The sequence below is a fragment of the Doryrhamphus excisus genome, linkage group LG21 (genome assembly GCF_037039965.1).
Source record: "Doryrhamphus excisus strain RoL-2023G ecotype Guam linkage group LG21, RoL_Dexc_Guam_v1.1, whole genome shotgun sequence".
Lineage (NCBI taxonomy): Eukaryota > Metazoa > Chordata > Actinopteri > Syngnathiformes > Syngnathidae > Doryrhamphus > Doryrhamphus excisus.
Window position 1 is genome coordinate 10,462,053 of NC_136377.1, and position 22,870 is coordinate 10,484,922.

General features: G+C 39.2%; 3 protein-coding genes across 5 annotated transcripts; 2 read left to right on the plus strand and 1 right to left on the minus strand.

Moving 5' to 3' along the window:
* Nucleotides 1–326: 326 nt before the first annotated feature.
* On the minus strand, nt 327–6,981 carry LOC131138443 (uncharacterized). 2 transcript variants are annotated; one of them, XM_058087358.2, is made up of 4 exons: nt 6,942–6,981; nt 6,249–6,380; nt 3,167–3,514; nt 327–1,946 (listed from the first exon to the last, which is right to left on the minus strand). In XM_058087358.2, the coding sequence occupies exons 2-4, from the start codon at nt 6,319–6,321 to the stop codon at nt 1,840–1,842; spliced, it is 528 nt and encodes a 175-aa protein (XP_057943341.2). In that variant the 5' UTR covers nt 6,322–6,380; nt 6,942–6,981; the 3' UTR covers nt 327–1,839. The 2 variants fall into 2 exon arrangements, with proteins under 2 accessions (XP_057943341.2, XP_057943339.2); XM_058087356.2 differs by lacking the exon at nt 6,942–6,981 and adding an exon at nt 6,710–6,916.
* Nucleotides 6,982–8,149: 1,168 nt separating this feature from the next.
* Nucleotides 8,150–11,096, plus strand: thy1 (Thy-1 cell surface antigen). 2 transcript variants are annotated; one of them, XM_078787675.1, is made up of 5 exons: nt 8,150–8,247; nt 9,100–9,172; nt 9,655–9,698; nt 9,778–10,101; nt 10,163–11,096. In XM_078787675.1, exons 1-5 carry the CDS (start codon nt 8,232–8,234, stop codon nt 10,267–10,269), a joined length of 564 nt encoding a protein of 187 aa, XP_078643801.1. In that variant the 5' UTR covers nt 8,150–8,231; the 3' UTR covers nt 10,270–11,096. The 2 variants fall into 2 exon arrangements, with proteins under 2 accessions (XP_078643801.1, XP_078643802.1); XM_078787676.1 differs by lacking the exon at nt 8,150–8,247 and having other exon boundaries at nt 9,099–9,172; nt 9,660–9,698; nt 10,163–11,092.
* A 3,336-nt stretch (nt 11,097–14,432) lies between these two features.
* On the plus strand, nt 14,433–21,671 carry f11r.1 (F11 receptor, tandem duplicate 1). The gene is made up of 10 exons (XM_058088014.2): nt 14,433–14,740; nt 17,357–17,416; nt 17,826–17,942; nt 18,197–18,340; nt 18,426–18,628; nt 18,725–18,827; nt 19,370–19,477; nt 20,813–20,825; nt 20,966–21,026; nt 21,165–21,671. The coding sequence occupies exons 1-10, from the start codon at nt 14,689–14,691 to the stop codon at nt 21,198–21,200; spliced, it is 897 nt and encodes a 298-aa protein (XP_057943997.2). The 5' UTR covers nt 14,433–14,688; the 3' UTR covers nt 21,201–21,671.
* The last annotated feature ends 1,199 nt before the right edge of the window (nt 21,672–22,870 follow it).

Sequence of the window (22,870 nt, forward strand, 5' to 3'; positions counted from 1 at the left end):
TGTCAAATGTTAGCTGCTACACAATTCTGCAGAAAAAATTATTATAATTATTATAATATTATATTGTATATTGATATCAATGCACATGTGAGACCTCAATATGTCTGTAGTCTGGAATTATTTCCAAGTTTTGTTTTCGGATTGTAAATTTGCAACAATTTGAAAGCACTGGTTATGCGATGATGGGGGGGGGTTAGGTGTCTTCCTTTAATGCTTCTAATCAAGAATCACTAGGAGTCACACACAGAGCTATGTAGCAAAATAATGATAAGAATCCACCGGCGGAACTTATAAAAAAAAAGGACTGGACACTGAATTGCAACCTCGGATATATCGGACTTGGATATATCGGAAATTCGCTCACAACGGACAGATAAAAAAGAACCGATTTTTCTGTAATGCATTTCCAATAAAAATTCATTGCATATATCGGATTTTTTAGAACGGATTTCACCTATTTCGGACAAAATCTCCAGTCCCGTTCAAATTTCCCTCGCATATATCGGATGGCCGCATCGTGTCTTTCTCCTGGCTCCAGATTTAGGACAAATATAAAAGTGAGTGACGTCAATAATACTAGCACAGCAGTGAATGAGATCTTAACCTCACTATTGGAAATAACGAAGGCCTGACGGGCGTAACAGGGCCTAGCTTAATTAACAATTTGTTATGCTCAGAGTCCAATAAAGTTAAATTCTCATTACCTTACGTCTCTTTTCATTGCCCAGTCCAGGTACATTGGAAACATAGTCAAGGAAGTACCTTTTTATAACGGATAAAATCCGATTATATCGGACAAAACCAGTGGGAACAATTGAATCCGATATATCCGAGGTTTACAGTATTAGTCCAGAGTTTCATACTTTGCACTTTACATTGTTCTTATACAGATGTTTGTGCCACGTACAAATGTGCAGCTTTCAAAATTGTGTTGTTGCTGTTGAGAGTGTTATTTCTGTTGACTATTACTCATGACTCATTTGTTGAGACAAAATGTTTACAATAAATATAGCACTTTTATGTGCACGTTTATGAAATGAATCCAGCACCATGACTGTAATGACAGTTGCCATTACACAACATTAGTTTGAGGGCAATGTGGGTATTGGTTGATATTGGTATATAGGTAAAGAAGTGCTTGACAATATCAGTATATCAGATATCAGGAAGAATGCCAGTATCGAGCATCTTTATTTGTGGCTTATTGAAGTTCACGTGCTATTACTTAATAAACAGTAGTGGTACAATATGACTAATATGAACAAGCTTAAACATTCAGTATATATTTTAAGAGATGCGACTGTATGAGTACATATTTAAAAGTAACAGGAAGCTAATAAAAACGGGTGATGCTGAGACACTTAAGTAGACCCGCACAATATAATGCCATTACCTTTTACAAACATAACGCGTACCATCTGAGAAGTATTCATTTGACAATATGTTTATTATTGAAGTGGCATCATACTGAGAGCTGTTTCTAATATTTGATAACATGTACCATGAATTTGTGCTTGATAGCATTGAATTGGGCAGGTGTACCTAATAATGTGTCCATAAAGTGCAACAAAGATGATACACTGAGATTGCTATCTTTTAAAACTAATTGGTCAAAATTATATGGTATTTTAAAATATCACTTAAAAATAATAATGCAGTAATTCTCTTCCCACATGATTTTTGTCCGATGAGGGTGAACAGGAAAAGGTGCTTATAGAAGGCCCCTGTGATGTGTTTTCAAATATTCTAAATCACCATCATCTCAACTGGGCAGCTGACCACCAAAGCGAGCCACAAACCACATTTCAAAAGGTCCACGTTTGTGTCGTGAAGAGGAGCTCACAGACTCAGAAGACCCACTGCCACAGGTAGTGACATCACCAGTGACAAAAGCAGCAGGGCTGACTGACACATCACGCTGATTGCAGAGCAGATTGGAAGAATCCCTGTAAGGACAGCAAAAGGTGACTAACATGTTCAGGCTAACATGGTCATGCATGTCCATAGGTATGAATGTGAGTGTGAATGGTTGTTTGTCTATATGTGCCCTGTGATTGGCTGGCCACCAGTCCAGGGTGTACCCCGCCTCTTGCCTGAAGACAGCTGGGATAGGCTCCCAGTGAGAATACCCTTGTGAGAATAAGCGGTATAGAAAATGGATGGATGGATGAAACATGGCCAGTGAAGAAAACCCCCAAGTGTTGCAAGACAACGTGAATGAAAGCAAGGAATGTTCATTCATTCATTCATTTTCTACCGCTTTTTCCTCACGAGGGTCGCGGGGGCTGTCTTCGGGTACACCCCGGACTGGTCGCCAGCCAATCACAGGGCACATATAGACAAACAACCATTCACACTCACATTCATACCTATGGACAATTTGGAGTCACCAATTAACCTAGCATGTTTTTGGAATGTGGGAGGAAACCGGAGTACCCGGAGAAAACCCACGCATCCACGGGGAGAACATGCAAACTCCACACAGAGATGGCCGAGGGTGGAATTGAACCCTGGTTTCCAAGCTGTGAGGTCTGCGCGCTAACCACTGGGCCGCCGTGCCGCCGCAAGGAATGTTTTTCAATTCATTTTCTACCACTTATCCTCACGAGAGTCATGGGGGTGCTGGAGCCTATCACAGCTGTCTTTGAGTGGGAGGCGGGGTACACCCTGGACTGGTGGCCAGCCAATCACAGGGCACATATAGACAAACAACCATTCACACTCACATTCATACCTATGGACAATTTGGAGTCACCAATTAACCTAGCATGTTTTTGGAATGTGGGAGGAAACCGGAGTACCCGGAGAAAACCCACGCATGCACGGGGAGAACATGCAAACTCCACACAGAGATAGCTGAGGGTGGAATCGAACTCGAGTCTGCTAGCTGTGTGGCCTGTGCGCCAACCACTCGGTCGCCGTGCAGCCCCCTACTCCATTTCATTCTGATATTTAGTGTTGTATTACTGAACCTTATATGTATTATGTATTCTGTGTACAGTGTGAGTGACTTAAGAGTTAATTGAAGTATAAGATTAAGTATTTGGTGCAGACTTGCACCAAAACTGAACTTCGGAACAGTACTCATACGTAACCCGAGGACCACCTGTACAAAGTGTATTGAAGTGTAAGTATGAGTGCATGTTTTGAATCACAGGTGACTCACGGTGATGCACGGCCATGCTGTTCTCCTTCCAACTGGTGCCTTGGTATACTCTGCACGTGTACGTGTAAGGTTTCTCATCAGACAACGGAGCCCAAGTGAGGCGGCAAAGATTCGGGGCGACCAGGCTGACGTTGCTCCTCCTGCGGTCCTCGATGGACACATAGGTGACGGCGTTGGGGTAGGTGCTGCCCACCAGCCTGCTGTCCTGCCGATACTCACAGTAGGGGCCCGGGATCTCATTGGTTGCGGGGAACTCACAGTCCACCCTGACGTTCCTCTCCAAGTACGTCAGACATGGAAACATCTGAGGCCCGCGTGGAGTGAACAGGAATGTGTACAATGCGCTCACTAGAAGAGATAGAGACAAAAAGAGAATCACATTCATTTTGCATCTTTGTTATTTTCAAATTGAACATGAAAAATGACACAGCAGTCTCGAGGAATGTAGTAATTTTCCAGCAGGACAAAGATCCCAAACAGTCTTTTGCGGAATCGAATATTGAGCAATTAAAGGCTTGAATCTTGTTTTTTCGATGTAGCACAGCAGCGTCTTTGTCACATGTCACAATCAGCCGCACACAGCCCGACTCGTGTCCTGTGGCCGTTGTAGGGGGGGACGGGAGAAAGGCTTTGGAAGACATGTTAGCATACATGTAATACAAAAATCCATCCATTTTCTATACCGCTTATCCTCACTAGGGTCGCGGGGGTGCTGGAGCCTATCCCAGCTGACTTCGGGCGAGAGGCGGTTACACCCTGGACTGGTCACCAGCCAATCACAGAATACAAAATCCTTGTTGTGGAATAATTCCACAGATGGTCAATAACGTCTGGCATCGGTTGCTAAGCCACACCCTGTGCTCTGCAAAGAGGTTTTGACGGCCATGTTTTTCAAACAGTCTTGTGCTCACCAGTCCCCTAAAGCTGTGTACCAAATTTCATAGTGATTCAGCTAAACACCCTCAAGTTGCAATGAGTGTTTTCTGGAGCTGTATGAGAAATTTCAAGTCAATCCGACTTATAGGGTTGAAGTTTGGGGCCAGCATGCAGTGTATTTGTCAGAAACACAGTAGGTAGTAATATACTATAGTTGTGTAATGAATGCACATGAATAAACCTTTACTAAAGTACTATGCATCGGTAATAGTACATACAGTACAAGAGTGACAATTATAAATATTTTTTTGGGCAAATTAACAGAATATAAAACTGTGGCTGGGTCCAAATCCCACCCTGTGCCCTTAAAGGTAGCAGCTGTACCATTACTCCACCGGGGACTGACAGAGCAGTAGTTGAATTTTGCTATTTCATTCTCTTATCTTACACCCTGTCAGATGACTCCTCTCAACATGTGTAGTCTTTCCGGTTTTGTGTTTCCTCTCGGGTGTAGTGTACAGCTGCTTCACCCTAGTGGAACTGTGTGCAGCTGTTTGCCATCTCAATCAGGTGGGTTCATAAGCCCAGCACCGCCTAGTTGTCACCTAGAAGTTTGGCCAGTACTTCCCTGTTTGTGTTTTTCACAGAGCCTTTTTATCTGTTGCTTTTTGTTGGGATGGCTGTGTCTTCCAGCACACGATGTGTACTACAGTCCTCAGGTAAAAAAAAAACACTGACAGCAAAAAATCTTCGTAGCAAAATTGAGAGCAAGGTATCCACTCTTCCGTCGGTGAGTGACACTAGCCACGTATACATGGACCCAAATATTCCAATTCTCGGGTTATTTGCTCAAACGGAAAGAATCTAACCCTTGTATACACCTCATTCCGAAAGAAAAGTGCCAATCTGAATGAATATATAATCGGATTCCCAGGTGTAGAATATTCCTTCCCCCAATCCGATTAAGGTATCTTGTACCCGCTCAAACGGAAAGTTGTCAGACTGCGTTCTTCTTTGTGGTGTTTTTCTTCTTCTGTTGTTTATTGGCGGTTGGCAAGCAGCTTTCGTGTGCATTAGCGCCATCTGTGGAACAGAATCTAAACCCTTCTATACGCCATTCACAAGTCCAGTTTTATTAAAAAAGAAAATACATATCTATATAAAACATGTGCCGAGCTTAATTATAAAATATTAGCGAGATTGAACTTTATCTTTTCCTGTTCCGGGTGCGTTCTTTCAGCGAATGCTGAGATATGACGTAACACGCAGCTCGAGACGTTCTTTGATTTAAAAAAAATGGAGGCCAGCAATCGGCACTGGACTGCTGCGGAAAGTTTGTTTTTGATTCAAACTAAATTTCAAGACTGGATGAAGGAAAAACTGGCAATACGGAGTTATTCCAACAAGTGAAAGAAAAACTGGAGGAAGTCGGTATCACATGATATTGGTGTTTACGCTTTACTGGGCATGCCCCATTGACTATTCTGGTTGATTATAGCGGCGCATGTAGACGCGCGATTGGAATATTCCTTTCCATGGATACCATTGCTTTTGGAAAGGTCATTCGAAACTCCTCATGTAAACGTGGCTACTGACACGAACGGCTAGCGAGATGAATATAGCTTCTCTTATTGCTGCTACAATAATATCGCTATAGCTTGGTAAATATACAAGTATGTTATGTAAATGGAACACTGTTGGCTTTTTGGGGGGCCTTTTTAGTGAGGGATTTACTGTCAAAATACGTATTCCCCATGTCGTCCGTTATTAGCTAGCTCATATTAACTATTTTTTTGCGCTAGAATGCACAGAAAAGGGATGCATAATTGCTTGTTTCTCCACCCGTAAACAGCTGTCTGCGTTTTCATGTTGTTTTCACCTGTAATGCAATCTATACAGGCAAAACATATACCCACTATAAATCAGAGAGTTGACATTTAGTGCCATTTAACGACTAAATGATCTAAATGATACAATTGCACACGGGTAACAAAACACACGTTCCAATAGTTTTGCTCACATGAAAAACGGGGTGAGTTTAAACAGAAGATGCTATTTCCTAAGCTGCTTATCCTCACTAGGGTCAAGGATATGCTGGAGCCTATCCCAGCTGTCATTGAGCGAGAGGAATGTTATGCATTTTATGGCCAACAATCCACACAATGAGACAACTTTGAGATGACAATGACAGAATAAAACCACTTACTATGAGTACTTTGTTGTGTTATTGTGATCCTTGCAAAGAGAAGGCAGGCAGCGCTGAAGAGGTGAGGCGCCATTTGTGTGTCTGTGTGGTCCAGATCAAGACCAATAACCTTTACAGGATGTTTTCACCTACCTGGCAAAAAGTACAACATGGGACATCATGAGAAAGTTATGTATGCATGGGCGAATACTACACAACACAACATAATAAGCAACATGTGTACATGCCATTATATTTGCATACTGTATCGACGGCTAGCACCAAAATACTGTAGCAGGACATTGCAGGCTGCAGCTGTGACGACGCCCAATGCAGTGACTTTGCACTGCAGCAAACAGCCATCTCTATTCCCTCACTGCGCAGTCTGAAAGCACTGCATCCCCATGCACTTTGCAGCCCAATAAAATCACATTATTTTTCATATTTTCATCATATCTTATCGCACAGCCGGACAGTCCTACCTGCTTGTCCCGACAATCAAACGCTGCTTCCGAGCAGGATGTCTGCACTCAAGCACACTCGCACACACATACGCACACACACGCTCAGCACGCACATTAGTTAAGCCACATAACTTATGCCTATTAAAAATAGTCATCATAAATGACGATAGGCCTAACAACATGTTTGTATGGGTCCTGCAAATTGCCCTACCCCCTTCTAAAATACAGAAATGTATTGTAATGTACGCACTGTATGTACTGTATCTCTGCTGGAGCATGCCGCAGTTCTACATGAGCATCACCTGCTGGACAAAAGGAGGAAGCACAGTGTCTGGTAAACAAGTTATATTATACTGACATCTGGTGTAACTAGTAAGAATATATTCAGCAATACGTCATCTAATACTCATTATGCAATTTATTCTCGTATGGACAAATTATTGGTAAACCAAGCCGTTCACTTTCCAAGTTCACTTTTTTTTTTTAAGTTGATGTCAGTACGTATGACTCAGTTTTAAAATATTTTTCTACAATGGTCATACTTCATACTTGTACTTTCATACAATATTGTACTTAAGAAAGTAGTCCGGTTTCATGACTGTACTGTTCCTTGAACTCAACTGCCCAAAACAAAGCCACTCTTTTATGTGAGTGAATGAATAACCCAATAAGCCACTGAATAACCCACCATGGGGCCAAAGAAAGTTGCCAGCGCAATTTGATAAAAAAAAGGTGAGAAGCTTGATCTTGCCAGGATTCATTCATTCATTTTCTATACGGTTTAACCTCACAAGGGTCGCGGGTGTGCTGGAGCCTATCCCAGCTGTCTTCGCCAGCCAATCACAGGGCACATATAGACAAACAACCATTCACACTCACATTCATACCTATGGACAATTTGGAGTCGCCAATTAACCTAGCATGTTTTTGGAATGTGGGAGGAAACCGGAGTACCTGGAGAAAAACCCACGCATGGGGATAACATGCAAATTCTACACCTGAATCGAACCCGGGTCTTCTAGCTGTGTGGCCTGGACGCTAACCACTCATTCACCGTGCAGCCCATACACAAAATTGTTTCCAGTTTTTTCATTAAAATACCAAAGAAAGAGTTTTACTGGAGGAGTTGCTCAATTTCGCAGATAAATCACTTTCTTTGATAAGCACGGGCCGGATTTGGCCCCCGGGCTTGAGTTTGACATTCTATGTTCCTTAGAGGAACAAAATGACAAAGCTACAGAATTTCCAGTAATTGACTATGCCAAAATAAATCAAATTTTGGTGAGGATTTGTCAGACCTCCCTTCTCTGATTCTGATAGGAGTGACAGCAATAACACCACATTACAGTCCAGAGCTGCTTTAATTAGCTGCTAGGAGTTTGTGTCTTTGAGAGGCTGCAACGCTGCTGCCAGCGTCCTCTGGGACTACTTTGGCAAGGGAGGTGTTCAGGAAACGTCCTTGGAAAGATGGATGAGCAGTGTGCACAGGATGTTCTACATGAGGATACAGTGAGCTTAGCATTAAGGGTATCTGTCCTTAATGTTTTATCTCAGCAGTAGGTAAAAAAAATCTATTAACTTAACGCAGAAGCTTTAAAAATCTATATTTAAATATGCATGAATAAATAGGGGAATAAAGTTAGCCGTACCCATGCTAATGTTACTTTAATGAACATTATTGGAGTTAATCAGATCATGAGAACGTTCAGGAGATCATTTTGTTGAGTGGCGCTATTCATTGCTGAGTCAAGCTTCCACACTAATGTTATTCTGCACCAAATAAAAAATGCTGAACGGTGTTAAACGCACATGACAGCATTACTGTTACTTACTGCTACTTAAATGACTTAACATTCAATCTGATTGTTCTGACATCACCATATCTTGCTCACATATTATGATATCTGGGGATTGCTATGATATGTTGTCATGTATTCTCAATTTATTCTCATTTTTGGGGGTAAAACTTGTCTCAAATACAGAATTTATCAGCATTTCTATGTAATGTAATGTAATAATGATGCTTTAAAGTACACAGTATTGTCAATGCTTCTAAACCATGTGTACCACACATCCATCGTTCAATAACAGCATCACTTTCATAATACAAGTGACATACAGTATAGCAGTGGATCATGAACAAACGTCCACTAGAACATTTTAAAAGTTATTCAATATAATATATTTATGGCCATTTATGGTTTTAGCGATAGTAAACAGTACACAGTATAGCCAATGAATTGTGGCAGCTAATCAAACTGTCCCCTAGTAAAATATGGTGTGGAAGAAAAAAAAAAAATCAATAGAAATGTAATGTTGAAAATGTCTCCGAACTTGACTGGAGCAGCCTTTTCTCCCCCTCCCTCACTGTCCCCCTCCCTCACTCTCTCCTGTGTTTCTTCTCGTAGCCGACCTCTACTGTAACAACCCCTGGCATCACTGCAGAGCGCTGAGGAGAGCAGTAAAACTGCATCAGACAAGGTGAGGATGATTCATACGCTATTGCTTGCAGAATTTTACATAGGGTAATTTATGCTGCAAAATGCACAGTGTAAATCTGTGCTGTCATTTTTTAAAAATGGAAATGATTTATCTGAATCAAATACTGTATTTTCAATGCTTTCAGGCTTCAAGCAAATATGTTTTATATTACAAAGCAGGAAACTTGCAAACCAACAGATACATGTAGTGATGATTTCGGAGCCTATGTGATGACTTATAAATTGGCAAATAATCAGCATTTGTAGGTGTGGTTGGGAAGAGGAATGCATCAATGCTGGCAGCCCTCCAGTGAACTTTCTAGCTCTTCACTGCACAGCATGAAAAGTCAGGCTGTACTGTACTGTACTGTACTGTACTGTACTCACTGAATTCTGAATTGAAATCCAACCTTGCACGGTGCAGGAGCACGGTCAGCATAATTTGTGAGGAAACTCAATACTGATGTCATTCTTTATTCCCAGGAAAGTTGGGACAATGTTCCTCCTTGCCGCAATTTGTCTTCTTGGTAAGGTCAATCAACGTTTGTGTTTTTATCTAAAAGTGTGATTTTAATGAGGTTGATATCAATATGTTCCTGCATGTAGGTTTTGCGTCAGCTCAGAGGGTGATTCAGTTATCCTACTGCTCAATAGATGAGCACCACGTCCGGCTTGATTGCAAATATTCTCTTCCCGCTGAGTCACCGGAAGCCTTTTGCAAGTACACGCAAGGTGAAAGACTCCTGGACACCACCAACCCTGAGGAGGAGCAGCATGCCCCCTTCAAGAACCGAGCCAAAGCCCGTCTTTTCCCGGGCAACATCTGCCGCCTGTTGTTTAAAAACCTGCCAAATGGCAAGTCCAACTTCACATGCAACATCAAACAGGGCGACTCAGCAACTGCAACCAAAACCTCAGTGGTGGAGAAAAGTAAGTTTGCATTCACCTCTGACGTTCACGTCCAATTTGAATTCCTCCCTTCTCATTTCAGAGCTCCTCCTTCCTTGTTCTGCTTGGAGTGTCCTATTACAAAACTGCAGCGGCCTGCTGTTGACCTTGATGACACTTCCCATGATGCTTGTGCTCCACTGGCTGTGAGCGCGGCGCTCATCACCTGGTGGCTGGCGCTGGACTCTCAAAACTGTGTGCTGAGCCGAATGCACACACGATATATACACAGTATATCTAGTTAGCAGGCTTACTGTATTATCAGATAAACTCAAGCGCTATCTAAGAATATAATCATCTGAGATGTGAGATATTGTGTTCTGTGGTATCAAATAGTAGTGATTCTGATTCTGAGCTCAGGTTTGTTTGACGAAGGAGTGATCAAAACTTCCTCTAACTAAGTGATGCAGGACATCTGCCAAATGATTATACGGTAGATAGAGGTGACCTTCTGCCTGGTGCAACATTATAGCCTATACATGCATGACACACGCAAGGTATAGCCAAATCAATATATGGTTGTATTCATAAACCTGTATATTGGATGTTTACACGCTCCTATAGCTGACAGTAGCGCTGGTGTGGTCACCAAAGCACAATGATGCCAAGCATGCAAGCGTTAATGCATGAAAACTGCCATACTTGGACTTCCTGTTGATGAAGGAGATCTCCAGGATCTTCAGCGCCAACCTCTCTGGTAAGAAAAATCATCTGAGACGAGAGATAGGTCGTCTGTTCTATGATGAGAAGCACAGTTTGTTGTCTTAGCAGTTGATACGGAGTGTTGGAAAATGTGAGTAAGATGGAAATCCTTCCACTACAATGTGCTTTTGTGTCCGTTGCCCAATGATATGAGATTAAACATTATATTGTAGCCTTTCTTATCCTCAGTCCTTATTAATGTTGCAGAATCATTACCAATGTGTTCCATTTTACTGTGAGATAAAATGTTGTAGCCGTATCCGTGGATAGATTACGGAAATTACCAGCTTGGAATGCCATTCTCAATGAGATACATCAAATTTAAATGCAACACTTTTGCTCCTGTTTTTCATGAGCTGAACTCAGAGATGTAAAACCTTTTCTATGTACACATAAGGCCTGTTTCTCTCAAATATTATTATTTATTATTTATTATTTATTATTTATTATTTATTATTTATTATTTATTATTTATTATTTATTATTTATTATTTATTATTTATTATTATTATAAATAATAATAATAATAATAATAATAATAATAATAATAATAATAATAATAATAATTATTATTATTATTATTATTTATAATAATAATAATAATTATTATTATTATAAATAAATATTATTATTATAAATATTTATTATTTATTATTTATTATTTATAATAACAATAATAATAATAATTATTATTATAAATAATAATAATAATAATAATAATAATAATAATAATAATAATAATAATAATAATAATAATAATAATTATTATTATTATTATTATTATTTATAATAATAATAATAATTATTATTATTATAAATAAATATTATTATTATAAATATTTATTATTTATTATTTATTATTTATAATAACAATAATAATAATAATTATTATTATAAATAATAATAATAATAATAATAATAATAATAATAATAATAATAATAATAATAATAATAATAATTATTATTATTATTATTATTATAACTAATAATAATTATTATTATAATAAATAATAAATAATAAATAATAAATAATAAATAATAAATAATAAATAATAAATAATAAATAATAAATAATAAATAATAATATTTGAGAGAAACAGGCCTTATGTGTACATAGAAAAGGTTTTACATCTCTGAGTTCAGCTCATGAAAAACAGGAGCAAAAGTGTTGCATTTAAATTTGATGTATCTCATTGAGAATGGCATTCCAAGCTGGTAATTTCCGTAATCTATCCATGGATACGGCTACAACATTTACCCGCTTATCCTCATGAGGGTTGTGAGGGGTGCCGGAGCCTATCCCAGCTGTCTTGGGGCGAGAGGCGGGGTACGCCCTAGACTGGTCGCCAGCCAATCACAGGGCACATATAGACAAACAACCATTCACACTCACATTCATACCTATGGACAATTTGGAGTGGCCAATTAACCTAGCATGTTTTTGGAATGTGGGAGGAAACCGGAGTACCCGGAGAAAACTCATGCATGCACGAACATGCAAACTCCACACAGAGATGGCCGAGGGTGGAGTCCAACCCTGGTTTCCTAGCTGTGAGGTCTGCACGGTAACCACTCAACCGCCGTACAGCCCCACTTCAATAATGTGCAGTTTAACTCTATATGCCAATCCAGAATATTCCAAACTCAATGCGTGGCAAGTCTGGTGAGTATGCTGTTCTGTGTTGGGATGGATTGGTCCATGGTAAGGGCAGGTGTATATTATGAACAATGAACACAGGTACATTTTATCAATGCCATTTTGAATGCACAAAGACAGGCTCAAGATGATGAGATCTTAAGACGTATTGTTGTGCCATTCATCCATGAGAATTACCTAGAGGCGGGGCGTACCAACAGGCAAACCCCGGCTTTTAAGGGTGACCGGGTGCCCCAAGTGCTAATACATGTACTGCACATAAATGACAACAATGGGTATTTACAATGCAATTATAAAACACTGACTTAGCAAACCGCCTTAGGGGCCCCACGCACGCCCCTGTTTGCCTTCAGTGCTGTCTGTATCAATCAATGTGAGCCACAAGGTTTGTTTGGGCCACTGGAACTTCTTGCATTGAGCCCCCAAGGACCCTTGCCCCACCACTGCCATTACCTCATGTTGCAGTATAAAAATGCACAGCCCCGCGTTGCAAGGATCTGTACACAATTCCTTGAAGTACTTTACAGAAAAACTGTGACTCATGTTGCCTCGTCATGGACACTCATTGTGCAGTCAACCGCATTTATCCTTTCTGTTGACTCATGCATTGTTGCCATACTTTCTACAAAATTAAGTTGTGCGTCTTTCACATTTAGAAGGCTCCAATTATCTCTGCCCTTGCCTATTAAGCAACGCTGCACATTTGAATTTATGAGTCAAAAGTAGATAACAATATTATCATTGTTGTAAAATTACTGTTCTTTTTTCATTTTTGGTGTTGTTTTTTGGGGGGGATTGTTTTGGTTTTTTTCATTTATTTGCATTACAATGTGGTGAAGGCCAATAAAAAAAACAAATACATACATCAAATACACAATATACACAATACATACATCAAATACAAAATACATACATACAAAAAAAACACATCACACAAAAACACACTCAATATTGGAGTTGTAGGTACATAGACTTAAGTTTAAAAAATGTTAAATGTTGTATGTATGTAAATAAACATATGTATGTAAATATATGTCAAAAATATGTTAAAATGGATAAATGCCCTTGATCTGTGTCTTTGGTCTGTGTCACGTTCTCAGTGGAGTGATTCAAAGAGGTGTGCAATGGTGCGACACCGCTCTCAAAGTCTAGAATGTGTTTGAATACGTTTAGGCTGCACGGCGGTCGAGTGGTTAGCACACAGACCTTGCAGCTAGGAGACCCGAGTTCAATCCCACCCTCGGCCATCTCTGTGTGGAGTTTGCATGTTCTCCCCGTGCATGCGTGGGTTTTCTCCGGGTACTCCGGTGAATGTGAGTGTGAATGGTTGTTTGTCTATATGTGCCCTGTGATTGGCTGGCGACCAGTCCAGGGTGTACCCCGCCTCTCGCCCGAAGACAGCTGGGATAGGCTCCAGCACCCCTGCGACCCTCGTGAGGATAAGCGGCAGAAAATGAATGAATATTTAGAATGTTTCTGAAATCTGAGTCAGCAAAAATTGCAGAATACAACAATAACCTACATATTCAAGCCAACAGATATTATTTTGTTTTGCAATATAAAAAGTGACCCAACCACTTGATGCTTGTTTTTTTTACTTCACAATCTTTGGGGCAATTTGTTTTTTTCATATTTGGTCTTGATCAGAGAGTGTAACCACAATGAAGGCCGCATGATGAACTAGTGGTTAGCATGTTGGCCACACAGTCAGAAAACCTGGGTTTGAATCTCTGTTGGGCAGCGTGGAGTGTGCATGTTCTCCCTTCTGGGGAAGAACTTTTTTGACAGATAAGCAACAAATCAAAGTTCTCAGTGAGTTTCTCTTTCACTGTCATCTGACAAAAGACAAAAGGAATGAATGAAGCCACACTTCCCTATTCGTGAAAAAAAAACTAACTCGCCACCCCCCATGCGTTTGTTTCAATTGCTTCCATCCGTGCCGACAGTTGTAGAACCTGTTGTTCGGCTTCGCCCCCTCACTGATGACACCTGAGCGGATCTTCTTACCGGAAGTGAAGTCTGCGCTAGCTTGTTGTCACTTCTTGTTACCTGCACACACGACGACATAGGTGGAGCTTTCGTCAAGTCGTTGGAGTCGACCAAGAGTTTAAAATTGCAACAAGAGGCTTGTTTAAGTGGATATTTTTTTGCCCCAACCATTTCTGTGAAGCCTTTGTCACGAAAGAACTCCATTGAGGCCGACAACGAGGATGTTTCACGGTTGGTTGCTTTCGGTGCTTTTGTTCAAGTCTATTATAACAGGTGAGCTAAAACAAATCTTATTTACTTCACGTTACGTTTGAATAGAAGGCCTCAAATATTTTAATTCAGTAATTATGGACTTGGGAGGACTGTGTTGAACGTCGAGACGTATTACAAAATGGACGTTTCTGTTCAGGTGTGTTGAGGAAGTTCATGCAGTCCGAAAACTGTACATTATTTGGCATTCGTTTACAGGTCTAATAAACAGCAAATGTGTGACTAATTATACAGAAAATTCTCAGAGTTTCTGGAGTTGGGCTATTCCCTTATCTTATCTCAAACCTGAAACTGGTGCATGGTTTCGGCCTCAGTCGCTGGTCACATTAGGAACACTTGGACACGAAAAATCCTGCCGCCTTGGATGTGCTAAGTGTTGATTGACTCTGCCAGGGGCTTGTTACTTTGACAAATGTGATTTTATTCTTGTCGTAGGAGATTTTAGTGATAAAATGTCGCTGTCTTAATGTGCCCCTCACATGTACAGCTAAACAATGTACCAAATTATGAAAAATGATGTACGTATATACCAAATTGTGACACCTGTCACTATGGGTGCAATAACTTCAACATGATATTATACCACTGCCGCCCCCAAATATCATATAATATGTGTTTGAGAAATGTAATGGGAACTGAAAGTGCTTTCATTCTTACAGTTCTACCTAATATGCTATAGCATATTCTACTTTGGACCCAAACACAGTATAAGTGAATGTAGTCAATTAAAATGTCTGCTAGGAGTATTGACAGTGTAGATTTGAACTATGCGTGGGCGATAGCTCATTTTCTTCAAAACAGGGCTGATACCGAGATGATGCTATTAAAAGTGGCACTTCAGTTTTTCTTATTCATTTGTTTCAATTCAATTCATACACTTTATTTATACTCAAGGGGCAATTTAAAGGACGCAAAGAGCAGCATATGGAATAAAAATGTAAAAAAAAAACAGACAAGGGCAAGTAAAACAGCAGACCAGACACTACTGAACACACACATACCTAGAAGAATAAATAGTAATTAAATAGTAAAGAAAAAGTAAAACAAGCTTAATAGAGGTTGTTGTTCAAAAGGTCTGACAAAAACCCGCATGAGTGGTTAGCACTTAGGACCAGGGCTCGATTCTCAGCTTGGCATCTCTGTGTGGGCTTTTCTCTAGGTAGGTTTCCTGCCACATTCCAAAACGTGCTAGGTTAATTGGCGACTCCAAATTGTCCATAGGTATGAATGTGAGTGTTGAATAAGGACTTATTCCCTTAGTTTGTAAACAATATAACGACACAAAACAATATCAATAAAAAATGACCACCACAACAAAAAAGAACACACATATTTGTGAAATGAAATATACAGGAGAACTGGAAAAACAATACTGCTGCTCTGCTTGGTTTCGATACTATTTGGGTCAATCCGCCCACACCTTGTGTACACCTGGGGTAGTCTGCACTACACTGCATGCCTCCATTATTTTTTGTTGTCATGTTTGGATGTGTCATCTGGCGCAACAGTTCCTGAAAGAGCTAGTTTCAGTCCGAATGTTGCAGTTTCATTGCTGGTTCAGCAGCCAGGAAGAAGTTGCATGTGTTTTTTTTTCTTTTTGGCGTGTGTGTGTGTGTGTGTGTGTATCCACGCCCTTTAGGCTTGTTACCAGTGTGTGTGACAATTGTTGATCAAACTCCACTGTCAGTTGTACTATAGTTTTACATGCATGAAACAAGTCAAATTACACATAATTAACAAATGGACATTCAACATCCCTTGTGTTTTGGCTACTTTACATGAGTAAATTTCTAACAAGGATAGGTGCAACAATAAATCTTAGTATCGGTATTGGGTTACAATATCACGGCTTGGAAATTTCGAATCCATGAGCCATGACTGTTTAGCCGGCTGCTCTGCTAGCAGGTTGCAAAATGGAATGGCGTGGGCTGTAGGTACCACAGCTAAAGTGTGAGCTAGAGCTGCTACTAAGTTACTATTGGCATCCATCTTGGCAACTAACTCTTACAAATCTCATTATCACTAGAGAAGCCATGCTAGCCACTAACCTAGCCTACATTTCTTGTAGAGTATTATATTTCCAGTGTGGCCCTAATTGTAGTAATTTCACAAACTGAGTGTGCTTCAACTTCATTTTCTTATTTCTACCCATACTCCCACCCATTTAGACTAAAACATTTCAGAGATGTGAGAAGGTGTAGCTACCCCCATGTTGTGTTTGTTGTAATTGTAACAATGAATTAGATTTGTAACAATGAATTGCATTCCAAAGAATTCCATAGATAATATATAATAATATATAATATAATTGTGACACAGTTGATGAGTAGTGCAAATCACATTGTGCTTTTTTTTCTTTTGACGCTCACTGGCCACAAGAATAAATATATCGGCAATGTATACATTGAAGCCATCTATAGCCATGTTTTTCTTCTTCCTATCCTATTCTTTCTTTGTAAAGGAAACAGCTTTTTATTTGACCTCATTGCAGGTCTACCTATTGTTATGGCTAGTGAATGTGTATGTCTGTTGTGTATTTTGTACATGCCTTTTGTTTGTTTAGTTATGTGAATCATCAACATCAGTAACCTGTGATCATCTGTTTTGTTTTGTCAACAGGTGTAAGTGGCTTTGCAGTAACCACTAGCAAGGCAAACGTACAAGTTAAGGAAAATGCAGGTAAATATTTAAAAATACAAAATGGTTCTATTAAAATTAGCCAAAAATGACATGATTTTAAAAAGACAATATGTATGATATGGCTTGTGTTAGTGGTGTACATTAACACACCACTAACAGGTTTTTCACTTCCGATACGATACTAATGTTACAGCCTTCTATACAAAGCAGTGATACAGTTAGCATGTTAATTTGTATAAATAAACTAGTCTCATCCTTTAAGTGCTTTTTTTGGAGGAACAGTGATAATACATTTGAGTATATTAATATATAAATAATATAATATATGATGTTATATATATTTATAATATTATTAAAATATATCATATAAATATTTGTGTTTTACCTCTTAATTGTGTCAAAAAAAATTTGTAATCTAACTTTTGCTTTGTTGACGCTACTATTACAGGGGTTGACCTCACATGCTCTTATTCAGCGGACTTTGGTTCAAATGCCAGGGTGGAGTGGAAGTTCAAGGACAACTCGGGTTCACAAAAATATGTTTTTTATGATGGGAAGCCCACTAGTAAGTGTACCACTAGCGTGGCTATCGTGTAGTTCATCTTTGTTGGCAACAATTTCTTCACCTGCACTTCCAAACCTTTTTGGTGCAACACTTTGTTTTGTCACACTGAAACGCTAAAATTTCCCACTAACCTCTGACAGCATGAAGGTTAAGTCTCTAAACTTCATTTCTATTAAGTAACAGAGTTGCAGGATGCAAGTTTGGCAGACGTATATATTCTGTATGGCTTTTAATGTACAACTCCCTCTGCCCAGCACCGTATTCCAACCGTGTGACAATGTATGGCAGCAACCTGAGATTCAGCAAAGTGACTCGTAAGGATAATGGATTGTACGACTGCGAGGTGTCTGGGGTTAATAGCCAGTTTGGGGAGGTCAGAGTGACTCTCACAGTACTCGGTAACGATCCTTCTTAACTATAGATCCACCCATACACTCGCTGTACACACCTTTTAAGACTATGTTACTACAATATTCCCTGCAGTGCCACCATCACCACCCTTGTGTAGAATTCCCACCTCGGTGACGACTGGAAAAAAGGCCTTGCTGTCCTGCCATGATATGGACGGCTCCCCCCCTCCAGAATATAAATGGTACAGAAATGGTGTCCTCCTGCCGCCTGAACCAAGCAAGATTTCCGGCTTCCAGAATTATACCTACCTGATGAACCCTAAAAATGGCAATCTGGTCAGCTTCAACTCTCATCTCTCTTCACTGTGCTTATGGCAATATCTTCGTTCTAGAAAAGAATGTACCCTCTTTAACCATACTATGTATTCTCAGGAGTTTCCTTCTGTCAGAAAGATGGACATGGCTGAGTACTACTGTGAGGCTTCCAACATTGCCGGTCCGTCTCAACGCTGTAAAGCTGTCAAAATGGAAGTCCGTAAGTAGTTGTTTGACAAACCTATCTTCAAGTATGTCAACACCACCTTTATAGATATGATCTTGTTCATCTAAATAGTGATTATAACATGCATTTTTCCTTTTATGATTATAGTTACTTGATAGGTATGGTGCAGTCATCCCCTATTTATTGTGTTTTTTAAGGGAAGCTATTTTAAGTAAAGAGTTTTGCTTCTCAAAACAGTATGCGTTCAAGAGAGTAATGCATTTGCGTCACAAAACCATTAACTGCTAACATAAAAGTCAGATGTTTTCAGGGGTATTTTCTCTCTGTTTGTATCAGTATGCGCTTGCGCTTGACCGTTGTTGTGTGTTCCACAGTGTTAACATGTCGGGATGGAGACTGCTGCATTGGGAGACTCTTGCATCACAGCAGTCTCCATGCATGTATAACTTAGATAAAGCATGTCTTATGTTGGGATTACAATTCTTATTGTCTATTGTGATGCAATGGAATGGATAAACTGTTTGCTGTAAATCAGTGAAAGAACCTTTAATATGTTGGCCATACTATTCTTCTAGGTGACATCAATACAGGAGGCATTGTTGCAGGTGTAATTGTGGCCCTCCTGCTGCTTGTCCTACTCGCTCTGGGAATTTGGTACGCTCACAAAAAAGGATACTTGCCCCGTGAGTATATTCTGCCTGGAGATGCTCTCACTCCTGGTTGCTTGTGATACATCACTTTCTTTCTTTAGTTGCCATAGACTCCATAATCAGGAAAAAAGCCGAAAGAAACAAACAAAGATCACCACCAGAGAATAGCATTGCGTAGGCTTGTCATGATAATCAATAAATCAATTAATCGCACAATAAATAAACGAAAGTCGATGATTTTTACGCCCTCGATAAATTTACATTTGCATTCATGTTTCTTTTCCTCATCTTTCTACCTGATGACAAGAGCGCTCACTCTTGTTTCTGTCTCAACACCTGGGTGCATTGGTTCTATCACGGAATGAGTGTACCCTCCTGTTGGTCATTCAGCCTCTTTTTTCCAAGTGGGTGGAGTCGGAGCTGCTAGCGAGAGTGCTGCAGCCTGAAAGTGAGCAAAAGCAAATATGAATGAGGGCACATAAGAGATGGGTTGTAAGGTGATTGCCAAAGGGACCTATTATCCTTCTTTCCACTTTTCTGACCTATAAATATTGTTAGAATGTTGTATTCTCGTGTTAAACGATGCCGAAGTTTCAGTTAATTAGGTTATCACCTGTGGAAGTGAGCCCTGAAATGAATTTGGGATGGCTCTGAACATTCGGGTTCAGAGAGTTGTTTTCCTAACACCAGCTCACTGTGACGTCACAATGAGTCAGACTTCCTAATATGGGCATGCCCGGGTGCAAGTTGTTAAAGCTGTTAGCTACAGAAGCTGAGTGGGACCAATCCCAGCAGAGTGGGCGTGCCCAGAGGCGGGCTGTGCGTGCAATAAAAGAAAACAGACTGTTTTGGAAAGCCAAGGAAATACAGCTGGAATAGGTGCACATTCTGGAAGATCTAGAAAGCATTCTCTGTGGGTTATAATGTGTCGCTGCTCTATAGGAGTCAACATCTCAATACAAAGGGCCAAAAATGAGCGCAATAGGTACCCATTGAACAGAATTTTAATTTATAATTTTAGTTACATTTTTTAAATAATTGTTTGTTTTTTATGTTGAATGTATTTAAAAGCTCTTGACATACCACTTGCAATGTTAAATACCCATGACATATTACAGTTTATTGCTTTTGACATTACATAGACATTATATATATTATACATTATATAACATTATATCATAATGTTGATAATAATATTGTTTATTTGCAATAATTTGTAGGGCATTTATCGTCCTAGGTAAATTTGTTATCGTGACAGGCCTGGCATTGAGGACGATACACTTTTCACTCTATTCAAGATATATTGTCCATATAAAATTAAAAAGTTAACATGTCAACCAATAACATGGTGTTTTTTTCTCTTTGCAGGAATGACTGAAAGGTAAGAGAATTTTCTTGTTTTTATACAGAAATGGATTGCATGAGACTATCCATTTCCAAAGTATCTCAACTAGTGTTTCAGTTTTTCCTCTCAGATTACTTGTCTGAAATGATCTACTGTGTCTAAAATTTGTTTTGCAGCAGACAAAAACCCAATGTGGTTTACCAGCCGCCTTCCGTGTATGGTGGTGAGGATGATGATGTACGTAAGACGCTGCTTTGATTATTAGCTTTCAGAATTCTTTGTGTCCTTTTAAAATAGTGGCAAGACTATCTATTCAGATTCAGGTACAACAGAGAGAATATTCAAATTATGCTATCTGATGTGTTTGTTTCTTAGGGAGATTTCAAGCAGAAGTCATCTTTTGTGGTATAGTCTACAAGCAACAGCCTGGTTTCATGTGTGTGCCTTTGCAGTTTTTACATGACATCCTCACATTTAAAAAAAAAAAAAAAAAAAAAAAAATGTTCCAAAGTTGTCATACAGCAGTGTGACCATAAATTTAATCAATCTGTTTCATCTGCTGTAGGCTATATCAGCTTGTCGGTTTTGCACATTGGTTTTAGAAGAAATGCAGAACTACTGCACAAGCAATAATAGCACACGATTTTGATGGTGTCTGTAGTTACTAAGCACTCAAATTTTACAAGTTTTTGGAGTGTGCTGCTTATTTACATGTTTAATACTAGCACAAGTCATTTTAATTACATGTCAAGCTGTTGAAGATGGCTGCCCTGAGCATTATTGTTGGCAAACCATGTCAGTGTATTATCGGAGTTGTCATGAAGTTTTTTTTCTGTAGATAGTGTATCTTTGTTTGTGCTGTTCATAAAATCAGTTATTTTACCTGTCCTTTGGTGTGACTGACATACATGTACCTTGTAATATATGTAGTTTTTTTTTCCAGTCTAATAACCAATCAAAATACAGTGGAACCTTGATTATCTAACAGAAACACATGCTATCCAAGTACAATTTTTCTATACAAATAATGTAAATCCAATGAATCCTTTCTGAAAGCCAAAAATGTGATCACAAAACACGCTTTTTTTTTTTTTTACAATTATAGTTTTACTTGCCGAGAACAATTCAAAATGCACGTGAATACATATAAATGATAAATGAAAAGGGTAAATGTTACTTTTACCTTAACCGAAGATGAAAACGGGAAGGTTGTAGTAGTTGATCTCACTGCCACCTCATGTCTTTGGGAGCAGTCACTTCAATGAAGGTAAACTAACGTTCATTTATCCCTTTCCTTTGTCATGTATATGCATTCACAGTTGTTTATGCATGAAAAACTAGATTTATAAAACAATCATGTGGTACCATTTTGAGAGTGAAATGCTAATGACATTTTTGTAAGCTAGCTAATAGGATGCTAACAAGGAATAATCATGTCTGATGAATACATTAAGAACACTGTTGGTTCACTCAGGTGTAACACAACAACACAAGATGCGTGCATTCTTTGATTTTTCAATATGCTGCACTCACGAGAGAAAGTTTGGACACCCCTGGGTTAGACTAATGCAAGCAAGCCATTGTTTTTATTTTTATGTATTTTTTATTACCTTATTAGAATCGCATCACAGGAGTGTGTGAATTAAACTCTGAGCAGACATTTTTGTATGATCATGTATTGTCTCAACACAAATATGAACTTATCCCAACATCTTTTCCTGATTCTTTGTGCTTTTGGTAGGTACAGTGAAGAAAATAAGTATTTGAACACCCTGCTATTTTGCTATTTCTCCCACTTAGAAATCATGGAGGGGTCTGAAATTTTCATCGTAGGTGCATGTCCACTGTGAGAGAGATAAACTAAAAAGAAAAATCCAGAAATCACAATGCATGATTTTTTAACAATTTATTTGTGTGATACAGCTGCTAATAAGTATTTGAACACCTGAGAAAATGAATGTTAATATTTGGTACAGTAGCCTTTGTTTGCTATTACAGAGGTCAAACGTTTCCTGTAGTTTTTCACCAGGTTTGCACACACTGCAGGAGGGATCTTGGCCCACTCCTCCACACAGATCTTC